The sequence below is a fragment of the Triturus cristatus genome, chromosome 2_2 (genome assembly GCF_964204655.1).
Source record: "Triturus cristatus chromosome 2_2, aTriCri1.1, whole genome shotgun sequence".
Classification (NCBI taxonomy): Eukaryota; Metazoa; Chordata; class Amphibia; order Caudata; family Salamandridae; genus Triturus; species Triturus cristatus.
The window spans coordinates 641,215,235-641,240,532 of NC_140582.1; the positions used below are offsets into that span (position 1 = coordinate 641,215,235).

General features: G+C 43.9%; 1 protein-coding gene across 1 annotated transcript in view; it reads left to right on the top strand.

Annotated features, from left to right (window-relative positions):
* The window catches only part of GALNTL6 (polypeptide N-acetylgalactosaminyltransferase like 6), a 2,683,170-nt gene that overhangs the window by 2,612,298 nt on the left and 45,574 nt on the right, over window positions 1-25,298 (top strand). Inside the window, exon 11 of the mRNA XM_085641833.1 lies at window positions 14,390-14,611. Coding sequence (XP_085497959.1) covers window positions 14,390-14,611 — 222 coding nt within the window. The remainder of the gene's footprint in view (window positions 1-14,389; window positions 14,612-25,298) is intronic.

Sequence of the window (25,298 nt, forward strand, 5' to 3'; positions counted from 1 at the left end):
TACCCCTCTACAGGCCTTGCAGGACAAATGGGAACTCTTCCTTGACAGAGAATTGACTGACACGGAATGGGGTAAAGTGCCGGAATCTCCTAAGAAGATATCCCACAATACGCGGCTGAAATATATTCTATTTAATTTTATACACATGTCGTATATGACACCCCACCGCCTATTCACCGCCTATTCACTGCTTTTTGAGGGGAACCAAAATGCTGCCGAGATGCAGCCAAACCAATGCAGATTTCATACATATGACTTGGGGCTACGAGAAGTTATGCACATATTGGGCAGATGTGCTAAGATTAATGCCACACGGGGGTGTACACTTATCACTACAGTGGGAACCTGTCTGCTAGGGCTCTTCCCCCACTCACCCAAATGCAAAGCGGGGAGTAGATTTATTGACTTGGCCTTGGTACTGGCCAAAAGAAGGATAGCTATGACATGGAAGTCTGCCACTGGACCACAAATAAATGTTTTGAACCGAGATGTGGTTACTTGGGCTAATGGAGGAAGTAGGGCTCTGCATAAGGAAGAGGAAAAGGGCAGAGACAATACCCAATTGCAGAACATTGGAAAAAATAATTTTTACATGGGAACATCCGAGCTACTCTAAAAGTGCAGAGGAAAATAGCGTAGACACAATTATAATGGTTAGCAGTGACTGCCCTGGACTATATCTAAAAGATACGAAAAGAGAGCATAGCCCCTTCTTGAGAAATAAAGTCAGGGCCCCACAGACAAGATACGACCAAACCCAGACAAAGTTGCCACAATCCTATGTACATCTATCTCCTGCGCCAGTTGAGTTTTAAAGTTTGTTTATTACCAGTTTTTAGGCACATATATGGGAATACAACAGTCCTTGCCCAAATGTAGTAGCCTTACAAGGGACAATCCCAAAATATATATAGGGCCAGAACATACAGGAATTACACACAGTGATGCATTGCTTGGGTACGAAGGAGGAAGTAGGATCTCTATAGAGGAACCCAAACCAGTATAAGTAATCTCTTTGTAATTATATAGCTGCCAATCACATAATGTATAACCTCCAGTGATGTATGACCTATACTGTAAAGGGATGAATTAGAAATATGCAAATAAGTAAGGGTGAATTATTTTCTGTATAAGTTAATAGGCAATAAAGATAAATACAAAATAAATAAAAGGCTCATTACTCAAATATTCCACTGATTTGAAAAGAAATCCAAACTGGCGCTCAGACAAGTTCAAATAACCGGGCCCAGGCCCTTGATGCGGGAAGCAAAAGAGCTATGGGATTTGTCATTGCCCCACAACTGCTTTAAGAATGCAATAAATAAACAAATGTTATGTTAGGAAATGTTTAAAAGCGCGCGATTACCAGAGGTGTCTTGGCGCTATCAGAAGAGGTTGGAGAGTGGAGACTTAGATGTTAAATAGCCAGGTTTTTATCTCTTTCCTAAACGATGTTAATGAAGGGATAGCTCTGAAATGGGGTGGAAGGCTGTTCCAGATCTTGATGGTGTTGCGGACTGTACCTCTGCCGCCCCAATGCATCTTTTTAAATGTCGGAACTGCTATCAGGTTGGCCTTGGCCAACCTTAGTTCTCTATTGGGCTTATATCTCTTGAAAGCCGACCTAAGAAATTCAGGGCCTAAGTTATGCAGTCCTTTGTGGGCCAGGCATAGGTCCTTAAATTCAGTCCAGCTGGGCATGGGAAGCCAGTGCTGCTTGTGAAGTCCCTGCTTAATGGAGTGGTATTTAGAAAGATTAAGAACCAGTCTTGCTGCAGCATTTTGGACTAGTTGTAATCGACAATCAACTCATACGTTTTTCTAAAACAGTTAGATAAAGAACATTACAATAGTCCAGCCTAGGAAATAAAAGCAGGGTTATTAAAGTTTTTCTGGGGCTGTCTGGAATAAAAGGAATCATTTTTCTTATCATTTTAATGATATAGTGAGCTGCGGAAGTGACTGCTGGTATTTGCACGCTCATATTCAGGTTGTCATCAATGATGATTCCCAAATTCTTCTCTTTAGTCACAGGGCAAGGTAGTAGTGGCAAATTATCAGGCCACCAATTGGTGGGCCAGTCTGGAGAGGGATTGCCGAACACCATAATCTCTGGGCCCGATTCACAGACCTAACTTAAGACAAAATCCTAAACTTACTACCATTTAGGTATTCGCAGAAGGCACTTACTCATTTTGGTATTCACAGAAGGCACTAACTCATTTCGGTATTCACAGAAGTTAGTAGTCCTAACTTTAGGACTCCTAAATGCCTTCTGTGAATACCGAAAGTCTTAAAGTTAGGATTTTTTTTCAGTTTAGGAGTAGTAAAGTTAGGACTCCTAACTTTACTACTCCTAAACTGAGAAAAATCCTAACTTTAAGACTTTTGGTATTCACAGAAGGCATTTAGGAGTCCTAAAGTTATTGTGCTCCATCAACCATTGAAATAACCAACATGTGAAAGACATAGAGGACATACTGTCACCAGTTCTCATAGAGATCAAGGGGATGCATCGCCAGACTGTAGAAGTTGATAAGTCATGATGTGCATCAAATACAAATATATATATATTTCAAATAATGTACATCTACATTTATAAATGTAAATTGCAGACCTGAAAATATCAGTACAATAATGCATTCTCAGTCGAAAAATCAGATTTCTAAAGTTGCCAACCAAAACAAATATACACCCAATAATGTGACAAAGGTCTCACATTTCACTTTATAAGTCACACAGATTGACACTTACAGTCGCCAAGTGGCCTCACCACATAAAACTATTTGAAAAGCAATCAAAATGATATGTAACCAAAAATCAGCCAAGTGGCCCAATTACAGAATTATTTGATAATATGTGACTGAGATCCCTTGTTGAAAGCTAGACAGGATAGAAAGGGCATAATTAATGGCTAAATTGCCTTATGCAAAATTGGTAATTCATAGACATGATGCAAAATACATTCCAATCATGATATTGCAGCACTTGTCCCCGTATCTGATCGACAGAAAGATTCAGTGTTCACCCGCTCGAAAATTAGCAATATCGTGTTAGTGTATCTATCAAGGGAATATAAAAAAAACACACAAATACAGCTTAATTATTAGAGCTCTAAACGGGAGGAGGTCAGAGGGGACAGAGCAAGGGATCCCATTAAACCAAATACTGGAGGGGCAGAGGGGAGGGACCTGCCTTGGAAATCTGAAAACTAGCCCAAAAATGGGGGGAAATATGTGTGATCACACAATTCTGCTACTGGTGTAGAAACAATTCAGACCCTAGACAATATTTTTGAGGAAAAATTGAATGATAAAACTTCAGTAAAGTAGCACATCAGCCAATGTGTATATGAAGCTCCTCACTCTCATTCAGTCCTCCCGGAAACTTGCTGTCGAGCAGAATGATGTATTCAGACTCCTTCTGACGCATGCCTCTTTCCCTCTTCCTGCCTCTGACTGTTCTCTCGATCATGTCAATGGCAAAGAAAACAAGTAAGTTAGCATTTTGTTGATGCATTTTGGCCCACTGTCTAGCAACAGGGTATGCCTGATCCAAATTCTTTATCACCCTTTAGTGTTCCATTATGCGTCTTTTAACCAGGCATATCGTGCTACCAACTTACTTGAGACCACATGGGCATATGAGGACATAGATGCAAAAATCACTTCCACAGGTCATGAATTTGTTAATGCCTCTCTGTTTGACCCATGGCTGTGGTGAATGTTCTGACATTGCTGCTTTTCTTGCATGCCTTACATCTCCCACATTTGTAGAAGCCCTTTTGTTCCTGCAACAATCCCTCTTTCTCACCCTTCACTCACCCGATATTCTACTGACATTGCTAAAAGTACTCCAGCATGGGGGTGACTGGTGGGAGCTGATGAGCAGGATAATAGCCGGTGCAACGAAACATGGAGATGAGGCTGAGATGCTCCTTCTATTTAAAGAGTTCTGCACGGCATACAATCTACCTCAGGGCCATTTTCTCCTCCATGGAGTGGTGACAATAGTGAACCGCAGACACTGGGGGATGGGAAGCCGGTACCTCCTCACTCTAAAAGCTGCCATCACCTTTTCACCTTCTTGAGGACCTCTAAGGCTGTTACTTGCCTGTCTCGAAGAATTAGAAGGGTAGCGATATTACCTCTGAACACCTGTAGAACTAGATGGGAGGAGGACCTAGGGACCCCAATCTCAGTAGAAGACTGGGTAAACATATTAGACAGGATTCCCAAAATGTCAAGGAATGCCAGGTACAAACCTATCGACATGTATATACTATATAGGGTGACCCTCACCCCCTGTAGAATAAATAGACACTTTTTAAGTGGGGAGGTATTATGTCAAAGATGCAGGTACATAGGCACTGAGATCCTACACATGTTCTGTAGTTGCCTGGAACTCGGAAACTACTGGGGGTAAATCATGGGAGTACTAGTTGAGGTCATAGACAGAGAGATCCCATATACACCTGAGCATTGTTTGCTAATTTGGTTCCCTCATACAGCCAAAACTAAAACCACAAGCACATTTCAGGACTTAACCTTTTGGTGGTGGTCTGGAGATGAGAGGTTGAGAGATGGACAAACTCTAAGAGCATAATTCTACTTTGTGAAGCTAGATGCAGGCAAGGATCCTAGACACATCCAGGGCTTGGGTAACCTTAGTAGACTCACTGACACACCCTAACCCCTCAACACTGGAACGGATGCATTTTACACCTTAGAATTGTTGCCATCCTTTAAGACTAACTTTCCTTAGGAGAACAACTGAAACGTGATATACACAAACACCACCCGATAGAGACCCACGGTCATATCATGCAGGTGGGGAAATATTCACATGCAAGGCCCCACCTTTGATATTCCTATAAGTAACACCTGGGCTCTGGGCACATCCAGGAAGGAGAGCGGGGGCCCCGAAAGGTTACTATTCATGATTGTTTACTTGGCAGCTGATATGTCTTTTACATATGCTGTGAAGAGAGACCATACAATATGACATAACATCAAAATTTCCCTTTTGATCAAAGGACAATAAAAAGGAATGAGGAATCATCATGGAAAACTGTAATTCCCAGTCGTAATCTCCTGGTGATATATCATTTCGGGACAAACTTCCACACATATAGTTCAGCTGCCTTTAGCAGCCAAAATTTCTGGTTGAAAGTTAAGAGATTAGTAATTTTTCTGTTGATCTTACAATTCCAATGGTGCAGGTTGTGGCTGATTACTAGTGGTCATATGCTCAACTGTCCTGCTTTATGCATATGCTCAACTGCCCTTATTTGGGAATCTGAAACTTGGAAAATTGTTTTGTCAAGTGCTTGTATGAAACTCTGTGGCTGTATTGCAGAGTGTGAAGTCCTCATGCTGCCCAATTCTAATTAGGACTAAGCCTGTTTCCCTGGAGAAATTCTGCTAGCCTGACGAACATCTGAATGCTGACCTTGCACTGGCTGAAAGCGCCATCCAGCCCATGGACTTTTGCATTGCATACAAGAGCCTGAACTCACTTGTCTGTGCTGTAAGCGAGGCTACTCTAAATTTGACCTTGTGATCATCAAATGTCCACGAATGTCTGCAGAGTCTCTTGCACCCAAGGATCATCGACGAAGATAGGATTACTGAAAGATAGACTGCTGAGAATGACATCTGATGTCAAGTACAGTTCTCTTAACTCCAATTCCTCTTAATTTGACTCAGTTGCTATATTATTTCTTTGACCTTCCAAAGTCCAGTAGTTCATCACTGACTGGGCTACATAGTAATCCAATATCAAATGTCTCCTTAAAGGTGCTTTACTTTCCATGTGTGCCTCATTCAGATTGTCTAACAAGAGACTAGCTCTATTCTTATAAGTTGACAATGCTTTTAGTAGGATACACTATCCATATAAAAAGGAAAACACTCATTACTGTGTGATAGAACTGCTATCACACATCTACACATAGGCAACAGGGCAGGGTAAACCTTGTCATTCCAATTTGAAGCTAATGGCATTTCATTTTCTCTGTGTCATTGATATGGGATGCCATCAGACAAATGGAGAGTATTTACATGCTTTTGGCTCCTATGTAGTTGTTTAACGGAGCCTTTATCTGTATGAATGGGGAATCTTTTATGTGAAAAATATTTTAGAATTCTTCATTCGCTCTCTATCTTATTAGCTCTGATGCTTTGGATAAACTGATTGTTAGTCCCCACAGTACATTAGCTGATGGGAGGAAGAAAAGCAAGAATGAAAATGTGTGGGAAGAGAGTTCTTTAAAAGCATTATTATTTACATTGTTAGTTGTAGCTGCTTAGCTCTAGATGGAAATGCATCTCCTCTAAAATAGTTGTTCTAGATAAGATGAAACAATCAAAACTAAAATAATCTATGCCTTACCATATGGACCAGCATGTGTTATGTACCATATCACAAAATATTACATGAGGTAAGTTTCATTGTGATTAACTTCAAATAAACATCTCTTTTATTTACTGTTAGAAATGGGATCTCTGGTTGGCTAAGGCTTGCGCCAAAGCCAGGCAGAGACCACCACTCTAGTCAGGGTGAGGGACTTACACGCCAAAGATAACCCCAGCTCACCCCCTTGGTAGCTTGGCATGAGCAGTCAGGCTTATCCTGGAGGCCATGTGTAAAGCATTTGCGCACGCACACAGCAACAACATCCCAGGCACACTACAAAAGGAACTCCACACAGGGTTATTTCAAAAATAGTCTTTGTATTCTCATAACACATTAGAATAGTAAACACATATTATACATGGTGCCACATGGCACTAGGTCATATTAACAAGGGATTATTTACACCTGACAGGGCCAACTGGACCACTGTCAGAACCATCACAAAGTGAACTTAGTAAATGCAGAACATATCATAAACCTAGAACACAACCAGTAACTACTGGTAACCACTGTACTAAGCATCAGCCTTTAACATAAACCACATTATGCACAGTATCACATTAGGCACGAATACCTTCTGCGCCAACCCCACCAGCATAAACACATTATGCAATTCCCCCATAAGTCTAAACGCATTAGACCCTAACCTCCTAAGCATAACTCACATTAGGGGTATAAATCGCACACATAATCTCACTAGCATAACCCATAATATGCAAAACAACCTCATAATCACAAGAATCACATTTAGAGGTATAAAACAGGGTGCGTAAATCATACTACATGAATCACATTTTCTAGGACCACAATCACATAAGGGCCTGGCGCCCTACAATCCTAACAGTCCCTCTGGCCAACTGGCCATCTCAAAAAGGGGTCTCAAATGCCCTATGTCCCAAGAGTCAGTGCGCGCTGCCAAAGCAGCGAAAGTCAAGAGTGCACAATCTGCGCAGACCTCAACGTTGCAGCTGGCACTAAGTGCTGCACAGCTGTGAATGTCAGGGGCCAAGGAGTGCATCTCACTCCTAACTTAAAAGACATGTCCCCCAAAGGAAGAACCTAAACGGTGCAGCTGCCCACTACTTGCTGGGCAGCTAGAAATATAAAAATGCGGCATGAGCTCTCAATGGCCCTTAAAACAAATGTGGCCCCTTCGTTGGAGCCACACGGGGCTCTGGAAACAACTAGCCAAAGGTTGGAGCCACATGGGGCTCTGGAAACAAATAATGCCCCCAAGCACTGTGGCCCTCAGGGGCCCCTAAACTACGGGGCCCTCGGTGGAGCGCACAGGGCTCTAAAATAATTATGCCTCCTTATCGTTGGAGCCACCTAGGCTCTAGGATTAACTATGCCAAACGTTGGAGCGGCCCGCTGACAGACGGGGCAGCTCTGACTCGTTGCCTTGCACTGACACTGAAAACAAGATGTGCTCCCTCGTAGAGCGGGAGCGAAATGCGGCCATGTCCCCCTCTCAGTCCTCAGTCACCGGGCTATGCGGGGGACTCTTCTCTTTGGATGCGGCGGGGGCAGGCACCGACAATGTGCCTCGAGCCTCCTCCACGGAAAACAGGCTGCGGTGCTTGCGGGGCTCTCTCCATTCATGTGAGCCCCGTGTCACCAGACGTCAAGCTTCACCCGGTCTCCCGTCTTGGGACCGGGACTTTAGATATGGAGCCCACGAGGCTCCAGGCTGATTCCTCGTCTGGCGTCGGGTCTCCCCACAGCTCATGGGAGCCCCACGTAGGACCGAAACTCTTGCGCCTTCTCAGGCCCAGCCGCAGGCCCCGCCCACGTCACAGGCAGACTTGCCTGACTTCCGGGCAGCCGTGTCTGGGCAGCAGCGGCAGCAATTTCACTCCGGGCACAATGAGGTGTAGGCTCCCTCGGGATTCAAAAATAAAGGTAGAAGCCGGGTGGGCACCCGTGATGGCGCGCCATAAGCGGGGTGGGCACCCGTAATTTTTAATATAAAAATAAGCTGGGTGGGCACCCGTGATTGCAGACAAAATGCGGGGGAATCCCTACGCCGGGGATTCCCTCCTGCACAGGCAGCTTTTCGCTGCGGAGACCTCCTGCTCCTTTTTCCTGGGGGCCATGCAATTAAAGCGCTACTCCTTAGGACAATTACAGCGCTTTGCTTTAATGGAAATAAAGCGCTCCCAGGGCGCTAGGACAGCAAACAAAAAGGTCCTGCAGAAAGAAGAAACAAGCAAAAGGGTTCCAAGGAGTCCTTTAGGCATCAGGGCGGCAATGCAGGGCCCAGGTTCCAGCACACAGGGCCCTCCAGCAGGGAGGCATCCCCCACGGCGGTCCCTCCTGGGCCGCACCAGCAGCAAGCCCCCCTCCATCAGGAACAGAACAGGAACTGAACCATTTCATGGGGTCACAGCCCCTATATTTATATGCCCTTTTCCTTTGTGACACAGCACAGGGCTTGGGGATACCAGTCAGAACTGGTTTAGGGGAGCTTTGGAGCACTTTGTTTTGCTCAGCTCCTCTTGCCTTTGTCAGGTGGGAGTTAGGTGCTCAGTCGCACCACAGGGGGCGGAGCCAGCATTGTGGAGGGAAGGCACAGCCTTATTCAGGTCCCAGGTGCAACTCCTCCCTCCCATCTGCATGCAGATCTCTCTATTCACCACTGGGCTGACTCACACTGGCTCCTGGAATTCCAAACACCATCCAGCACCTGTCAATCACAAGCCAGACATGCACTCCACATCAGGCAGGCAGACACACAGCACACAGAAATGCCAACTTCTAGAAGTGGCACTTCACTTCTCCACTAGTCACCATAAATCTGCGCACACCATTGCGGAGCCTTAATTCTCACGAGTTCGCACATACTACCCTGCACTCCTCTCACATCAGGAATTACGATGGACACACATATCCCCCATGCATTCCTATGGGAGGGCAGGCCAATCTCACCACACGCACTCAGAACGTGCACGCACTTTACACTGGACCACTAATACCAGCTCACAGGAAAAGCAAAAAGTTTAGGGGTGAACCTGCCAAAAAGGGCCACGTCCAACATGTACCAGCAAGAATGCTCCGGCCATTTCTTCCAATTTGCTCTCGTCAATAGACCATTTTAGTAGCATGAAAGGAAAATGGGTTAGCAACATAATTAAATCTTAAAGGTCAGTGTGACCAGTAGGATCACCCAATAAAAAGCCTGAGTCAGTAACTTGAATTTAAAAGGGTTATTACAAATCCAGTGTCAGATTAATATAAATCAATTTCAAGAGCATACTATAAGTACAGGATTACCAAAGCTAAGTACAATATTGATCCTCAACAGTAACGAGCATATAAGAATTTATGTGGCAGCTATGTAAAAAATAAAAAAAAGGATTTGATGACAAGACAAATGGTTTCGATCCTTCTCCCCATACATTAAAAAAATTCACATCTTTTAAACCCTACCCTAAACTAAAGATAGAATAAAACCTATTGAATCTAGTAAGCAAAAAAGGTGTCAGCAACAGAACCTCTGAATATGTTCTATAGTAAGGAGTCATGTATAGCATGAAGCCACACAATCAGAGATGACAAGAGAGTTCTGTAACTCTCCAAGTCTAAAAGAAATCTGACCAAAACCAAGATTGGTTCACTAATTTAAATGCACAAGGAACATTCAAGAAATATGATCTCATACACATCATAGTACTTTTCCAGTTCTCAAAAAATAACTTGGCGTCTTGAACACTACACCCATATTCCAGTCTCCGCTTCCAAGGCGTCCTTAGATTCCTGTCTTTATCTGATAGTACCAATTGGTAACACTCCCTTGGTTCTTTATGAAAATAATGTTACCTTGTCAGTTCTTCCTCACTTCACAATCTCTGATATACAATGTGCTTTTTACTAGCTAATTAATGAGTTTTGTCTGCACCTGTAGAGGAGGAAAACATGCAGAAAAACAACTTTTTCCATTAGTATTAAATGTCTTGACTCTAAGCTTCAGGGCCACAATAACGCTAACTTAACAATGTATTTGAATGAATTTTAGTTCTACAACCTACATACAATCTAATAAATGATACTGTACTCTTATATGTGGCACAAAAAAATAATACATATATTATTTATCAAATACAACACTGGTCACAATTTATAAAGAAAGCATTGAACACATATATGATTCATTGTCACTAATCCCTGGAGAATGCACTGTATTAAATGCATTTTAATGCACCACCTTACAATCCATACCTACTAGATTAATATCAACAATCCAGATGTGTCTGAAAAGGAAATACGTTAATATGCACACACATAAATTCCAAAAACTCACAATAAATGCACATTCTATAACTTTAATGCACCAAATCTCATTGGTATCATTACATCACATGAGTACATAGGACCAAAGGTAAATATATACATGGCTTAGCCAAAAGTTAAAGGATGGAGTCAAAATTATGTTACTCCAGAGGATTTTTTTAAATTATATTAGATATCTGACATTATCTACTTGTGAAAAAAATCTCTTTTTTTAATTCCAGTGACATGAGTTTTGAAACTATGCACTAAAGCACAATACCTTTTTGATAAATGCCCACCTGACATTGTCCTCTGGGCATCCTTTATTGTCAAACCTACCTCAAAGACACCATCACTTTTTAAGTGCATAGGAGCTTGACTTTATAGGCCTGAAGTGGTTGTTACCCTGTGGCCATGAATTTTAAAGTATTCTCCTCTATACTGCGGAATCCCATTTAAACTCCAACATGTTGCACCCGAATATTGTGAGAGAAGTTTCTCTAGGGATTTCAAAAAAGCTCTCATTTGCTCTTCACATAGACAACTAAAATATTGGGAAGCCAGGCCTCTTTGGGTAACTAGATGCCAGAAAGCCCTATAGAACCCCAAGTCCCAAAGTTCTAAATATGCTCCCTCCTGCTTCACTTTCGCACGTATTTTTCTACCAATAATACAAATATTAGTTTGTGAACTGTTCTAGGAATAGCATATTTTTTTCTGTATTATTCATTAAATTAGGAGCAATAGTAAATTATTATGCTCGGACTATAGCTTTGCATTGGGGAATATATGCTGTATGAATTATGATACATAAGAAAAAAATATAAAGATCCCATAAACATACCTATGATATCAATCAATCAATCAATGAATCAATCAATCAGAGTCTTATAAAGTGGGGCTACTCACCCGTGAGGGTCTCAGGTCTGGGTTCAGTGGGGCCGGGACTGCGGTTCAGTCAAACATCCAGGTCTTGAGGTCCTTTCAGGATTGCTGCATTAATGGAGATTGCCTGAGGTGCAGAAGCAGGGAGTTCCAGGTCTTCACAGCGAGGTAGGAGAAGAATTCTCCTCCAGAAATGGTCTTGCTGATCCGTGGCCACTTGGGCGGAGTGAAGATGTCTTGTGGAAAATTTGAAGGAGAGGCGGTGGTTAAGGTTTGCAGGTCCAGCATTGTGGAGGGCTTTGTAGGCATGTGTGCGAAGCTTGAAGGTGATTCTCTTGTTGACTGGTAGCCAGTGAAGGTCTCTCATGCGGCCGGTGATGTGGTTGCAGCATGGGATGTTCAGGATGAGTCTCGTGGAGGCATTGTAGATGGTCTGCAGATTCTTGGGAGTTTCTGGGTGGTGCCGGTGTAGAGTGCATTGCTGCAGTCAAGTCTGCTGTTAACGAGTTCATGGGTGACCATTTTCCTGGGCTCCGTGGGGATCCACTTAAAGACCTAACAAAGGAGGCAGAGCGTGTGGAAGCAGGAGGACCAGACTGCGTTGATTTGGTGGTTCTTTGAGAGCAAAGAGTCCAGGATGACGCCGAGGTTTTGTGCGTAGTCTGTGCACTCTGGGCCACCCAGAGTCATCCCAGGAGGAGGGGGTGGAACCCAGGATAAGGACTTCGGTCTTGTCTGAGTTAAGCTTCAGGCATCTGTCTTTCATCCAGGTGGTGACTGCTTTCATCCCGTCATAGAAGTTGCTCTTGGCAGATGTGGTTTTGTCTGTGAGAGAGAGAATCAGCTTGGTGTCATTGACATGGGAGACAATGTTGAGTCCGTGGCTTCTGACAATGGCTGAAAGCGGGGCCATGCAGATGTTGAAGTGAGTGGGGCTCAGGGAGGATTCCTGAGGCACACCACAGCTGATCTTTGTGGGTTTTGATTTCAACAATGGAAGTCTGGCTATCTGCGTTTGGTCAGTGAGGAAAGAGCAGATCAATTCTAGGGCTTTGTTGTGGGTGCCGGCATCGTAGAGCCTTGCGCAGAGGTTGTGGTGAGAGATGGTGTCGAAAGCAGCTGAGAGGCCCAGGAGGATGAGGCCTGCAGTCTCACCCGATCGAGGAGGGTGCAGCTGTCGACTGTAGCAGCAAGGAGAGCAATTTCAGTGGTGTGGTTACTTCTGAAGCCCAATTGGGAGAGGTCCAGGATGTTGTTTGTTTCGACAAACTCCGTGAGTTGGGCATTGATGGCTTTCTCAATGACTTTGGCTGGGAAGGGGAGCAGAGAGATGGGTCTGTAGTATCTCGAGGTCCTTCGGGTCGGCAGAAGGTTTCTTCAGCAGGGGTTGATCCCTACGTCATTCCAGTCTTCTGGGAAATGTTGCAGACTCAGTGCTGACTCTGTTGAAGATGTGGTGAGGACAGGGAACCAAGGGGACACAAGGTGAATGTGGTTCATGATCCTGGAGGTGTCATCAGGGTAGTCCAGTTGTTCAAGGTCTGCTCGGGGCTGGGGGCTGGAGCCATTGGGTGCGTGGTTGCAGTATGATTTCTGATTTTCACATTGAAAAAATACCTAATTCCTGTGTTTCCTTTGGAATATGTAGCATAACAAAATGTAGGACCTCATTTACAAGGAATTAGCATAGGGCTGTGCCGCAAGTCTTTTAGCTGCGCTGCCCTACACCAATATGAAAGGGCGGGAATGCTTGGTATTTATGAAATACATTGCATTAATGTTCTTTTCCCATGCGCTGGCGCACAATTTGCTGCCTAGCGCCACCGTAGGCCCCCTTGCATCATAGTGAAAGGGTGCCACCGCTGCAGGCAGGATTGTTTTTGTGCAAGAAGGATCACCTCCCTGCACACAAAAAATCCAGAGAGGAGTTTTCTGATTTTTATGTATGCACACATTGAAAGTGAAAAAAATGAGAAATACAAATATTTCTCCTATTTATGCCTGCATTGGGGAGGCGCAAGGTTTTGGCGCGGCCCTAGGTTTACATGATTAGGTAAATCTGGGGCAGCATCAAAATCCATGTGTGTTGTGTGGGAAATCCCTCTTCAATGCCCATGGAACACCTCCTTAGCACAGAGTAAGGCAAGGCAGTGAATTGCACTGCTTGTCTTATTCCATATCTATGACCCTACACAAAGCCACGCAACGTGGCTTTGCGTGTCCTTATAGATATGACTGAGAGGCCAGTGCATCAAAAAGAATGACGCTACGGCAGTGCAAGCTTCTCAAATGTATATGCCCGTGTGTGACATAGAAACACGGTACACAGAGACAGAAAACAATCTTTTGCCTGAATTCAGGCCACTTTGCAGTGGCAGTTAATTGGCCAGGTAGTGCAAAAGCGAGTCTTCAACACATTTTCGCACGTCAGTCGGTGTAAAATGAATAGGCACCAGATTGCATTTCTGTTCTGTGGCCCCAAGACCCACATTAAAATCGAACCTACCCCTACAGAGGGCGTTTATTGCACAGCTCCTATCGCGCCTCTCTGTGTTTCCCTGGGTAACAGCAAAGCTGCTGATTAATGTGTATTTAATTGATCTCCTTTCAGCGATTACATTCCAATGCGTCTTCCCTGTAATAACGTGAATGCAGTCATCAATCGTCAGGATGAGACGGCCGGAGGCAGTTACTTGTTAAGAAGACAAAATGTACAAATGTGCCAAAGATGGCGCTTGTCTGTCTCCCTGTCCCAACGACACAATCTTCAACTCTGCCGGATCATAATGTACTAACAGCTCTCTTATTTTGTGTGCAGAACCTTAAGCGCGTGGCAGAGACGTGGATGGATGAGTATGCGGAGTACATTTACCAGAGGAGGCCTGAATACCGGCATCTCTCCACGGGTGACATCTCGGCTCAAAAGGACCTGCGCAAGCACCTCAAGTGCCGAGACTTCAAGTGGTACATGACCGAGGTGGCTTGGGACGTACCAAAATATTACCCTCCAGTGGAACCGCCACCTGCAGCATGGGGAGAGGTAAGCAACATACATGTGCTTCTAGATAACCCCAAAAGTGCCCTTCTAATTCATTGCAAAAACTGATGCCCAAGGCATTTTTCTCCTAATTTTTCAACATTATTCGTTCCGTAGAAAATAAACTTCCTAGGTTTAATAATGGTTGTGGTTTCCGGGTATCAACTGTAGAGCTAGGAGAGTGTGTATTATTTGGAGGGTTCCCTGGTCTGCTTATTAATGACAGAAATATGCAGATGAAGTGTCCAGGGTCGAACTTGGACATAAAATCTACTGAACAGCACCAGGTGGATACCTTATGTTGCGAGGCTGTGAAGCTCCACTGAGGTAACCCACAAACCAGCTTCTGCTTCATGGAGCAATCCAATGCATTACGGAGCATCCTTGAGTATCACTGGAATCACTCGATTTATCTTGGAGAGAATTAATGCCAAAGGGAGAAGTAACAGAACGCCAGGGGCACAAGGCCTTCCCGCTGCAATTTTTAATGTCAACTTACAATTTTTGAGTAATGCAACGTGCAGTGTGTTTGATAACATTCTAACTAGCATGACCACTTCACTGTGGCAAGGGGTGTACCTATATACATAAAAATGTTCGCATCACTGATTCTGCAAGATCTACAGAAATGGGCCAACCGAGTGGATATAATACCCCGGATTCCGTAAAATTTGGGAACCTTAGACAACTTTATGAGACTTGCTTTTCTAGTACTTAAAACCCTGGTTAACCACCAAGCTTTACATGCCTGTTTTATTGACTATAGAAAAAGCATTTGATAGCGTTGAGAGGGTCAGGTTGTGGCAAAAGCTGAGCAATTGGGGTCTTCCATCAAAAATATTAAACTCTATCATAGCCCTATATTCCAACAATTGCATCCAAGTTAAATTTATTAGGGATGGCACTCTTTCTAAAAGAGTCCTCATCAAAAAAGAATTAAAACAAGGCTGCGTTCTGGCAACCTTGTCCATATATTCACTGGAGACATCAAACCTGCTTTAAAAAATCCCAAAATCTGCCCTCCAAGACGTAATGGTCAACCACGGCATATCATGCAATATGCTGATGATACAGTATTGCTGGACTTTTCTGCAGCTGAGCTTCCAAACTCTCTAAATAACCTGTCTTCTTACTGCAAGATAAATGGATTAGAAATAAACCCAGGAAAAATGAAAATTGTCACCTTCACAATGTTCAGCGTTTTTCCTGGGCCTGAAAATTAGGGGGAGAAAGCAAAAGACACACAATTGATGGAGGGAATGCAGAACAAATCAAAACATTCAACCCCAGTCAAGAGATCTGGGTTAAATCCATCAATCTTTTGCTCACCATGCCACCCCAGTTGGACCTGGCCATATGCAAATCAGTCTTGACCCTGTGCCTCATGGGAACAGTCCAGCCCGAACTGCCAAGCCAGGTCCTCCCTGGACCGTAAACAAGCATCCTGGGACCGGTTTCGGGGTTTCACCCCTCTTCAGCCAGGATAGCTTGATTCCAGGGGCACAGTGAGCCCAGGACCCACGTCTGAGCATACCTGGCGCACTTAGGGTGAGAAAGCAAAAGACACACAATTGATGGACGTAATGCAGAACAAATCAAAACATTCTCCCCCAGTCAAGAGATCTGGGTTAAATCCATCATTCTTTTGCTCACCATGCCACCCCAGTTTAGACCTGGCCATATGCAAATCAGTCTTGAACCTGTGCCTCATGGGAACAGTCCAGCCCAAACTGCCAGGCCAGGTTCTCCCTGGACCGGAAACAAGCATCCTAGGACCGGTTTCGGGGTGTCACCCCTCTTCAGCCAGGATAGCTTGATTCCAGTGGCACAGTGAGCCCAGGAACCACGTCTGGGCATACCTGGCGCACTTAGGGCGAGAAGGCAAAAGACACACAATTGATTGACGGAATGCAGAACAAATTAAAACATTCACCCCCAGTCAAGAGATCTGTTTTTTTTGGTTAAATCCATCATTCTTTTGCTCACCATGCCACCCCAGTTTAGACCTGGCCTGGCCATATGCAAATCAGTCTTGACCCTGTGCCTCATGGGAACAGTCCAGATCTTAGGAGCTCTTAGCGCCATCCTTAGGGGTAATTTATAAGCATTAAAAAGGAATGTTTAGGCCTGGCAAAATGTTTATTTTGTGAAGTCAAAATAGTGGTTTAAACTGCACTACAGTCCTCAATAGCAGGCCTAAGACATGTTTTTAGTGGGTGGCACAATGAGTGCTGCAGGTCCACCATTTGTTTGCTGTAACAATTTTCGCCATAAGTGGGACGGGTATGCTCAGACGTGAGTCCCGTGCTCTCCATGCCACTAGATTCAAGCTAGCCTGGCTGAAGAAGGGTGACATACCCTGAAACCGGTCCCAGGATGCTTGTTTCCAGTACAGGGAGGACCTGGCCTGGCAGTTCGGGCTGGACTGTTTCCTTTGGGCACAGGGTCAAGACTGATTTGCATATGGCTTGGTCCAAACTGGAATGGCATGGTGAGCAAGAAAACAATGGATTTAGGCCCAGATCTCTGTACTGGGGTGAATGTGTGACATTGTTCTGCATTCTGTCCATCAATAGTTCTTTTTGCATTTGTTACCCCGAGTGGGATGGGTATGCTCAGTCGTGAGTCCTGTGCTCTCCATGCCACTGGAATCATGCTATCCTGGCTGAAGAGGGGTGAAACCACGGAACCGGTCCGAGGATGCTTGTTTCCAGTCCAGGGAGGACCTGGCCTGGCAGTTCGGGCTGGACTGTTTCCATTGGGCACAGGGTCAAGACTGATTTGCATATGTCTGGGTCCAAACTGGAATGGCATGGTGAGCAAAAAAACGATGGATTTAGGCCCAGATCTCTGTACTGGGGTGAATGTATGACATTGTTCTGCATTCTGTCCATCAATAGTTCTTTTTGCATTTGTTACCCCGAGTGGGACGGGTATGCTCAGACGTGAGTCCCGTGCTCTCCAGGCCACTGGAATCAAGCTATCCTGGCTGAAGAGGGGTGAAACCCCGAAATTGCTCCTAGGGTGCTTGGTTCAGTCCAGGGAGGACCTGGCCTGGCAGTTCGGGCTGGACTGTTTCCATTGGGCACAGGGTCAAGACTGATTTGCATATGGCTGGGTCCAAACTGGAATGGCACGGTGAGCAAAAAAACGATGGATTTAGGCCCAGATCTCTGTACTGGGGTGAATGTATGACATTGTTCTGCATTCTGTCCATCAATAGCTCTTTTTGCATTTGAAAATTAGAGGAGCACATGATTTATAAGGCCAATTTAAATAAGATGCAGGAATTTTGTTTCAGGTCTCTGGAACATCAGCCATTCATCGGGACGCTCTGCAAAAACGAGCCACAGGGATCGCGGATGGCCTCTGCAAAATTGCAACCCATATCACAGACCACTCGCTATTACCATTACTACAGTCATAAAAGTTGTTGTCCTTTCCCAAAAGGAATCTTTGGCCCATGCCTTATGCACTTTCCCCTGTTTTAAATGGCAAAATAATTTTGATTAAAGCCTCTATTTTGAGAACTGCAGGTGCGTAGCTGTCAAGAGGCAGTTAACCAATTATTCCAGGGTGTGGACAGCAGACTCACTGCCCGCTTCACATATTTCACGTTGTGCGAATTTCACACAATGGTATGCCTTTTCGAAGGCATGAATTTGTTTGTAATTGTCTCTCATGGAACGCTGGTTCTAACAGAAAATATTTTTTTTACATAGTTTATAGATATGCCCTCGATTTACGGAGATTCTGTTATCCTCGTCAGCCAAAGGGCTCTAGTCTAAGGTGCTCCATGTCTAGAATTAAGGCCCCTGGTAGGAGAATGGAACCTGATGGACACCGAATGAAAACAATATGGGTGAGCTCATCTGAATCAGTGGGGCTCTGTTTTGTAGGCATGTCTCGATCCATTGCAGAACTATGCTGTCAAAACCCATTTGGAACATGAGAGTTTCAAGTAGGGTTTAATGCTCAACACTATTGAATGCAATGGAAAGGAACAAACAGTACTGGGAGGAAGAGGAGACCATTATTCTCTATTTGTAAGGTGCCACCAACCACTCGAATTGGTGGCATTGTCGGTGTACTCCATTGTGTTCTAAAATATGGAGAGTATTTTATTCAATGTTATCAGGTAGATGGTCATCATTTGCTTCTTTGTGAACTTCACTGGCAATGTCAGATGGGCGATCTGACATTACGCTAAATCATCTGGTCCACGATTTGCTTCTTCAGGAGGGAGAGTATTAATCTAAAGGGCATCCTTGATGGAATCGTGCATGAGAGACATGTTAACAAGTAGTGGTGACACAGCTTTATCGGAGAAGCCCTTTGCTATAAATTATGGTATTTCATATTCAAATTCAGTGGTCTTGAAAGACTGAAAGATGTCTTATCACAGTGTACGTAGGAAGAAGGCTGTAAGTAGCCTAATCATGCTTCTGGGTGAGATAGTTGGGCAGTCAGGTGTGAGTGTATTGTCTTGGCTGCAGTCACTCTTAGGATGATTTGTCAGCATTTATCATGCAGGTTGCCCTATTGCAGCATATTTCCTGTCAGCTCCAGTCCCACGCCTCACCATTTTGCAGAACTAACCCTCTCACTGATGGCCGTGTGACACAGCTAAGCCACCTCTAGTCATTAACGTTAGATAGACTTACTGAACCATACTGAAACATATTCAATTAGATTTTTCTCTGTCATTGGTGTATTCTGACATATGCCTCTGTACCCACAGACGCCTTACACGCTTTCCTTAAACATGGCAAAGTGTCATTTGAACCTTATTTTAACATCCTTTCCTTCCACCTTTGTTATGCTCTCCGCCAACTGATTATTTATTGTGGTACTCAGCTCTGTACTCAAAATCTTGAGACTGCTGTGGCACCAGTGCTGGCTGAGGTGAGTGGGAGCAATCTCTTTACCATGTGTCAAGCATATGAACCAAAGATGTGCTGTCCTCCTTGCAGTAGATGCATGGCTAAACAAATAGCCATGCAGCCAGCACCTTAACCCCTTCAGCGCGGCGCGGATTTCCGCGCCGTGCTGAAGGTTCCGTGCGCGGGCGGGGCCGTGACGGAGCGGTTCCGTCATGCGCACAGCGCAACCGTGGTGCATGACGGAACCGCTCCGTCACAAGCATCGAAGGGGTTAAGTGAAGTTGATTCCCAGGTGTAATAAAACATCATTCTATTGAAGCCCCAGGAAATCTGAATCCTACTATGAAAAGTGAAGGAAATTACTTCTCAAATGGAAATTCGACGTTTACACCATGTTAGATTTGCACTTTAGAATGTGTTTAAACTGCTGCAGAAATGTTTCACATAGAAAATGACACATAGAACAAAGTGATTGCTGCATAAACGTGAAATAATCATTATTAATGATGCAAATAATATATTAATCACTCATATATTTAGAGGAAAGGGTGTTTATTAAAGTTTATATGAAATTATGTATAGACATTTTGTACTAGACATCATTCTGAAATGTGCCTCTTTAGTTAAGTCTAAAAGCCTTTTTCTTTTGACTCCTTCTCATAGCTTAATAGAAGGTTATATAGAACATTTTACCTAGTACCAGCAACTTGCTTAAGAATGTGCTGACTTTAAGCACACCTACATTAGATCACCTACCTAATACTATGAGCTTTGCTGTAACTGCTTGAATAAATAATGAATTAGATATATTTTATGAATGCTTCACACAATATTATTGCTTGTTTACGCTCATCATATCCGACTGGCTTTGTATTCACAATGGGCATAGAGAGCATCTTTTAGCTAAGGTAAGAAGGTTCTCATGAGAACTTTCCTCCATGTAACAAAGTCCTGAAACAATATTTTGCACTGTAACGGCTGAATGTTTACAGAGTGAATCAGGAGAAGAAGCATCAGAAGTTGACGACACTAATTGGAGGAGCGGTTTCTATTGTATGAGAGGAGCTAACATCTAATAAATTCAATACATTATTGTGTGATTTTATATTAATGAGCGTTCCTAGCTAGTTAACAAAAGACATTGAGCCTGATCCTTTTCCCATGCCTTACGACTCTTCTTCTGGAGAGTTGGTTCTTTCCTTTTGCTGCCGACAGCTACTGCTAAAGGTGACTTTATTCTTTATTTATCTAAAGACCTTTTCTGATCAATGCTAATGCAGCGATCATTCTAATATTGATGGTTGCCATTGCAGCTGTAGGGAATTTCCAGAATTACTCTTTATGGGTAGTTCATTTATTATTCTGAATCTTATAGGTGATTCATTTTATATTCTGTATCTTTCCCTTTTCCGAAAAAAACATCTTCATTTGTTCTATTTAGGGTAGGTTAGTTTGCCTTTGCTAAGTTAGTGACAATTTTCCTTTATAGAACACTTTGGATTGATTTGTGCTGTCACTAATCAATCTTTTATTGATATATCTGTAAATTGACTAATCTGAGCAAAGATGACAAAGCAATACTAATCCTTTAAGATAAATAAAGGTGTTGAAACGTCATCTACCTCTCATCATTGACTAAACATTTATAATCTGATCACTGATGATATATGCTTAGTTTATGTCTTGGTTCTTTCTCCATTTTATCACGATGGCAAAGGTCCATTGACCTTTGAAGAGCCATCAGGATTTCCCATTGGATGAAATCTGTAAATTGGGTGTTTAGGCTTGAATTCCATTCCTGACTAATCCTCAGGCTCCTGCAAAAACAGTAAACAAACACAGAGTCATAGAAAACAAAGCATCTTTGCAAGACCATTTACTGGATGGATAAACTTTCCAGTGCATCAAACATTTCTTGAAATTCATATTCAGGCTGACATTGCAGCATAGTAGGAGGTGGTTTGCATGGTAAACTAGGCTCTGGATCAGTAACATAAAGCATCAGTTATTACGTATGAAACACAGAATGAGGTCTCTGATTGGAAGGCAATTTCAAGAAAAAGTTACCGGATTAATCTGATGAATAATCATAAATGGACCAAAATATAATGGTTAAGCCTTATTGATAAGGTATGACTAGAGAGAAAACATCAAGACTTTCAGCCCTTGGTTCTAGGAGCAAAAGAAAAGGTGGTTGATTGAGACTTCTCACCATGTTCTTTCATTTTGAGGTTAAAGTGACATTGTTTATCACTAGTTAATTGTTGTTTTTGTAAATGAATTATATAGCCAGTAGCAGCTGGGCCCACAAAATCAAAGTGATGCGGAGAAGGGAAAATTCTTGGATATTAACAGTGCAAGCAGAATAATGGTAAAACTTTAATGACACTGTGTGTCGGAATGTTGCAAGATAATTGTGCTATCATTTTGGGAGGCATTGCAGTAATTCTTAGAAATGGGGTTTCTGGTTGCCTTGGGTTTGCACATAAGCCAGGCAGAAACCACTGTAGTCAGGGTAAGAGAGTTACACACCCAAGATAAGCCCTGCGCACTCTTTTGGTAGCTTGGCGAGCAGTCAGGCTTATTCAAGAGGCAATGTGTTAAACGTTTGCGCAACACACACACACATTCACCAGTGACACAATAAATACACCACAAAAGACACTCCACAAAATGGTATATAAAAATATATTATATACAAACCATAGACTAAAACACCAGAAATCAGTAATCACTTTGCCAACTAGGCAATTGTCAAAACATCACAATGTATGCAATCAAAGAACGTCTGTTGCAATACATCATGAAACAGCATTATTGTGCATACTGGGCAGGCATAACATACATATATCAATACGTTCAGGGCAGGTGATGCAACAGATCATGAAATACATACATTAATCTCTCACTATCACCATAAATATGTACGTTGGAGCCCCTTTGCTATCCATTCATATTTTGCACGTTAAGGAACGCCAGAACATAGGGGACAGGGACACCAGGGCACCTATTACATTAATTACAGTGATTCCCAGTAAGGGCTTTGCATCTGCCAAAAGCGGAGGCCTCTATCAAGGTCTCCACCCCGCAACTGCAGCAGAAAGGCAAGGGCCTCATCAGGGGGAGGCGCCTGCACTTCAGAACTCAGCGTGAAGACCTCACTGGGTCCCCTGCATGAAAAACAGGCCAAGTATCAGTTGCAGTCAAGTGGGGTCTCGCTGGGGTTTTGACTGTGAGGAGTGCAGTGTGGAAATACTAGGACTGCTCGGGTGCAATCACAATGAAAGCACACCAGGAATGAGCCAAATGATGCCACGGGGTGAGAGCAGGCCGCTACACAATCTGGGCCTGCTAGCGTCTAGGAAGCAGATGAAATACCTGACGTATTTACCAAGGCAGCTGTTCCCAACACAAAGCAGCCTGAGATTGCAGCAGGTCCAAGGGCCTCTCAGACCTCCGTCAGTCATGTGCCCCAGGAGCTGGGTCACCCATAAAGATACACAGGGTAGCGGAGGACTCTTGGTCAGCCCGTCGATAGTACCTGGGTAGTGGAGGTGGTCCTCACGACCCTCCGCATCATCCTGCACACATGTCCGCAGGTCTCCGGATCGTGGCCTGTGGCGTCCCAACAGCTCACCGTTTACTGGGGGTGGAGCAGTCTGGCTCAGATGTTAGCGGCACCCTCTCATTGTCTCGGTAACAAGCTGGGAGAAAGTTGTCTTATGGTTCCGGCCCGCACTGCCTACATGGCGGAAATTGGCTGACAAAAAACTGATCAGCGCTACCTCCCTCAGCAAGCCTTCCCCATGGGCGTTGGCAACAAGGAGAGGCACGGGAACCACTTTTTAGGATGTCCTTCAGGGGAAGGCGAACCCCACACTGGGAGTATGTAAACTGCTCAACATACGCAACTTGGAAATGTGGAGGTCAGCTGAACTAACGAGTCCCTCGGCCACCTTGAGGTTTTTTGCTGGTTTTTAAAGCAAGGAGCAGGGAACAGCACTCACTACACACTGGGCTCCTTGGTTACACTTTGGGGCCACAAGAGCAGGTTGCAGGCGGCAGGCCAGCATATCTAGATGGATCATGAACAGTGTGGCAGTCCCTCCAACAGCCCAATGGGCAGCAGGTCAGCAACAAAGCAGGCAGTGCTGATAGTGGTTCCTCCTGGCAGCACAGCAGTTCCTCTTGTGAATGTGCAGAATGTAGAGCCAGCAGTGTCTAGTTATAAGTCCCATGAAGTGTCTAAAAACATGGGGTCAGAGCCCCAGCACATACTCAAAATGTCATTGATGTGGAGGAAACGTCAAACAAACTTTAGAAATGCACACCTCCATTCAATCCCCAGCCCTGGCTACAGACACACTACGGGAGGATGGAGACATCAATGTGAGAGGACAGGCACAGCCCTTTTCAGGTGTCAGTGACAACTCCTCCCACCACTGTAGCTCAGGAAGGTCCATCAGCCGGGCAATGGGCCATCAGCATATGCAGGTCACACCTAAACTCCCGTTGTGTGACTGTCTAGAGTACATGCACAAAACAGACCCCTGTCAGTCTAAACCAGGTGTTGATTGGAAATCAAGCTGCACAGTACAAAGAGTCGTAAGCACACAGAAATGTCCACTTTCTAAAAGTGTCATTTCTAAAATAGTAATGAAAAACCCACCTTCACCAATAAGCAGAACTTATCACCACTATTCGAAACATACAAATCATGGCAAAGCTACTCCTTTCTGATCAGAAATGACCTCTGAACACCTACCAGGGAATTCCCAATGCAAACCGATGAGAGGAGCAGCACTCACAACAGTGAAAAACCAAATAGGATGTGTGTCACTACCAGGTCATGCCACACAATGAAGGCACATATCCTACCTTTTACCTACACAGCACCCTGCCCATAGGGCTACCTAGGGTCTACCTTAGGGGTGACCTATATGTAGTAAAATAGGAGTTTCAGGCTTGGCAAGTAACTTTAAACGCCAAGTCACTCTGGCAGTAAACTGCACATGCAGGCCCTGCAGAAGCAGAGGCTTGAGACAGGTTTGGTGCAAACAGCACTAAAGGCCCACTAGTAGCATTTAATTTACATGCCCTGGGTATATGGGATACCACTGTACAAGGGACTTACATGTAAACTAAAATGGCCAAACTGGTGTAGACCAATCATACCATGTTTAAAGGAGAGAGCACACTCACTTTAGCACTGGTTAGCAGTGGTTAGCAGTGGTAAAGTGCTCAGAGCCTTAAAGCCAACAAAACAGGTCAGAAAAAAACAGGAGGAAGGCAAAACATTTGTGAACAACCATGCAAAAAGGGCAAGGTCCAACAGTAACATCAGAGACAAAGTTCAAGACTTAGATAAGTTCCCTCTGTTTGCCCACAAGAAGGAGGGTGCTTACCAGAATAAAGAGCTTTCAGAATTTCTAGGGGGTATAAAGAGGTCTCAAAACGATATTGAGGTCCACTTTCAAAAAACATTGTATGTAGTAAGCTATAACGACTGAAATGTCTGTCTGAAATCATTTGGCCATTCAACTATAGGTAAAGTTGGAAAGTCAAAAAGAAAGCCATCTTTGAGAAAGAACCCGCTGTAATCATTACAGCCTGAAAACATTCTGAAGGCGTTTTGCAAATGTGTCTTTTCTGCATGGTAACCCCAGATTTCTTTACCCTACTTTCAGTGGCACTAGGACTATGTGTCATGTAACACTACTCTTAATTACAACAGTGAATGCGTTCTGGCCCTAAATGGAATTGGTAAATCAGGTTTCTCCTGATTTCTCCACTTAACGTTCCTCCTG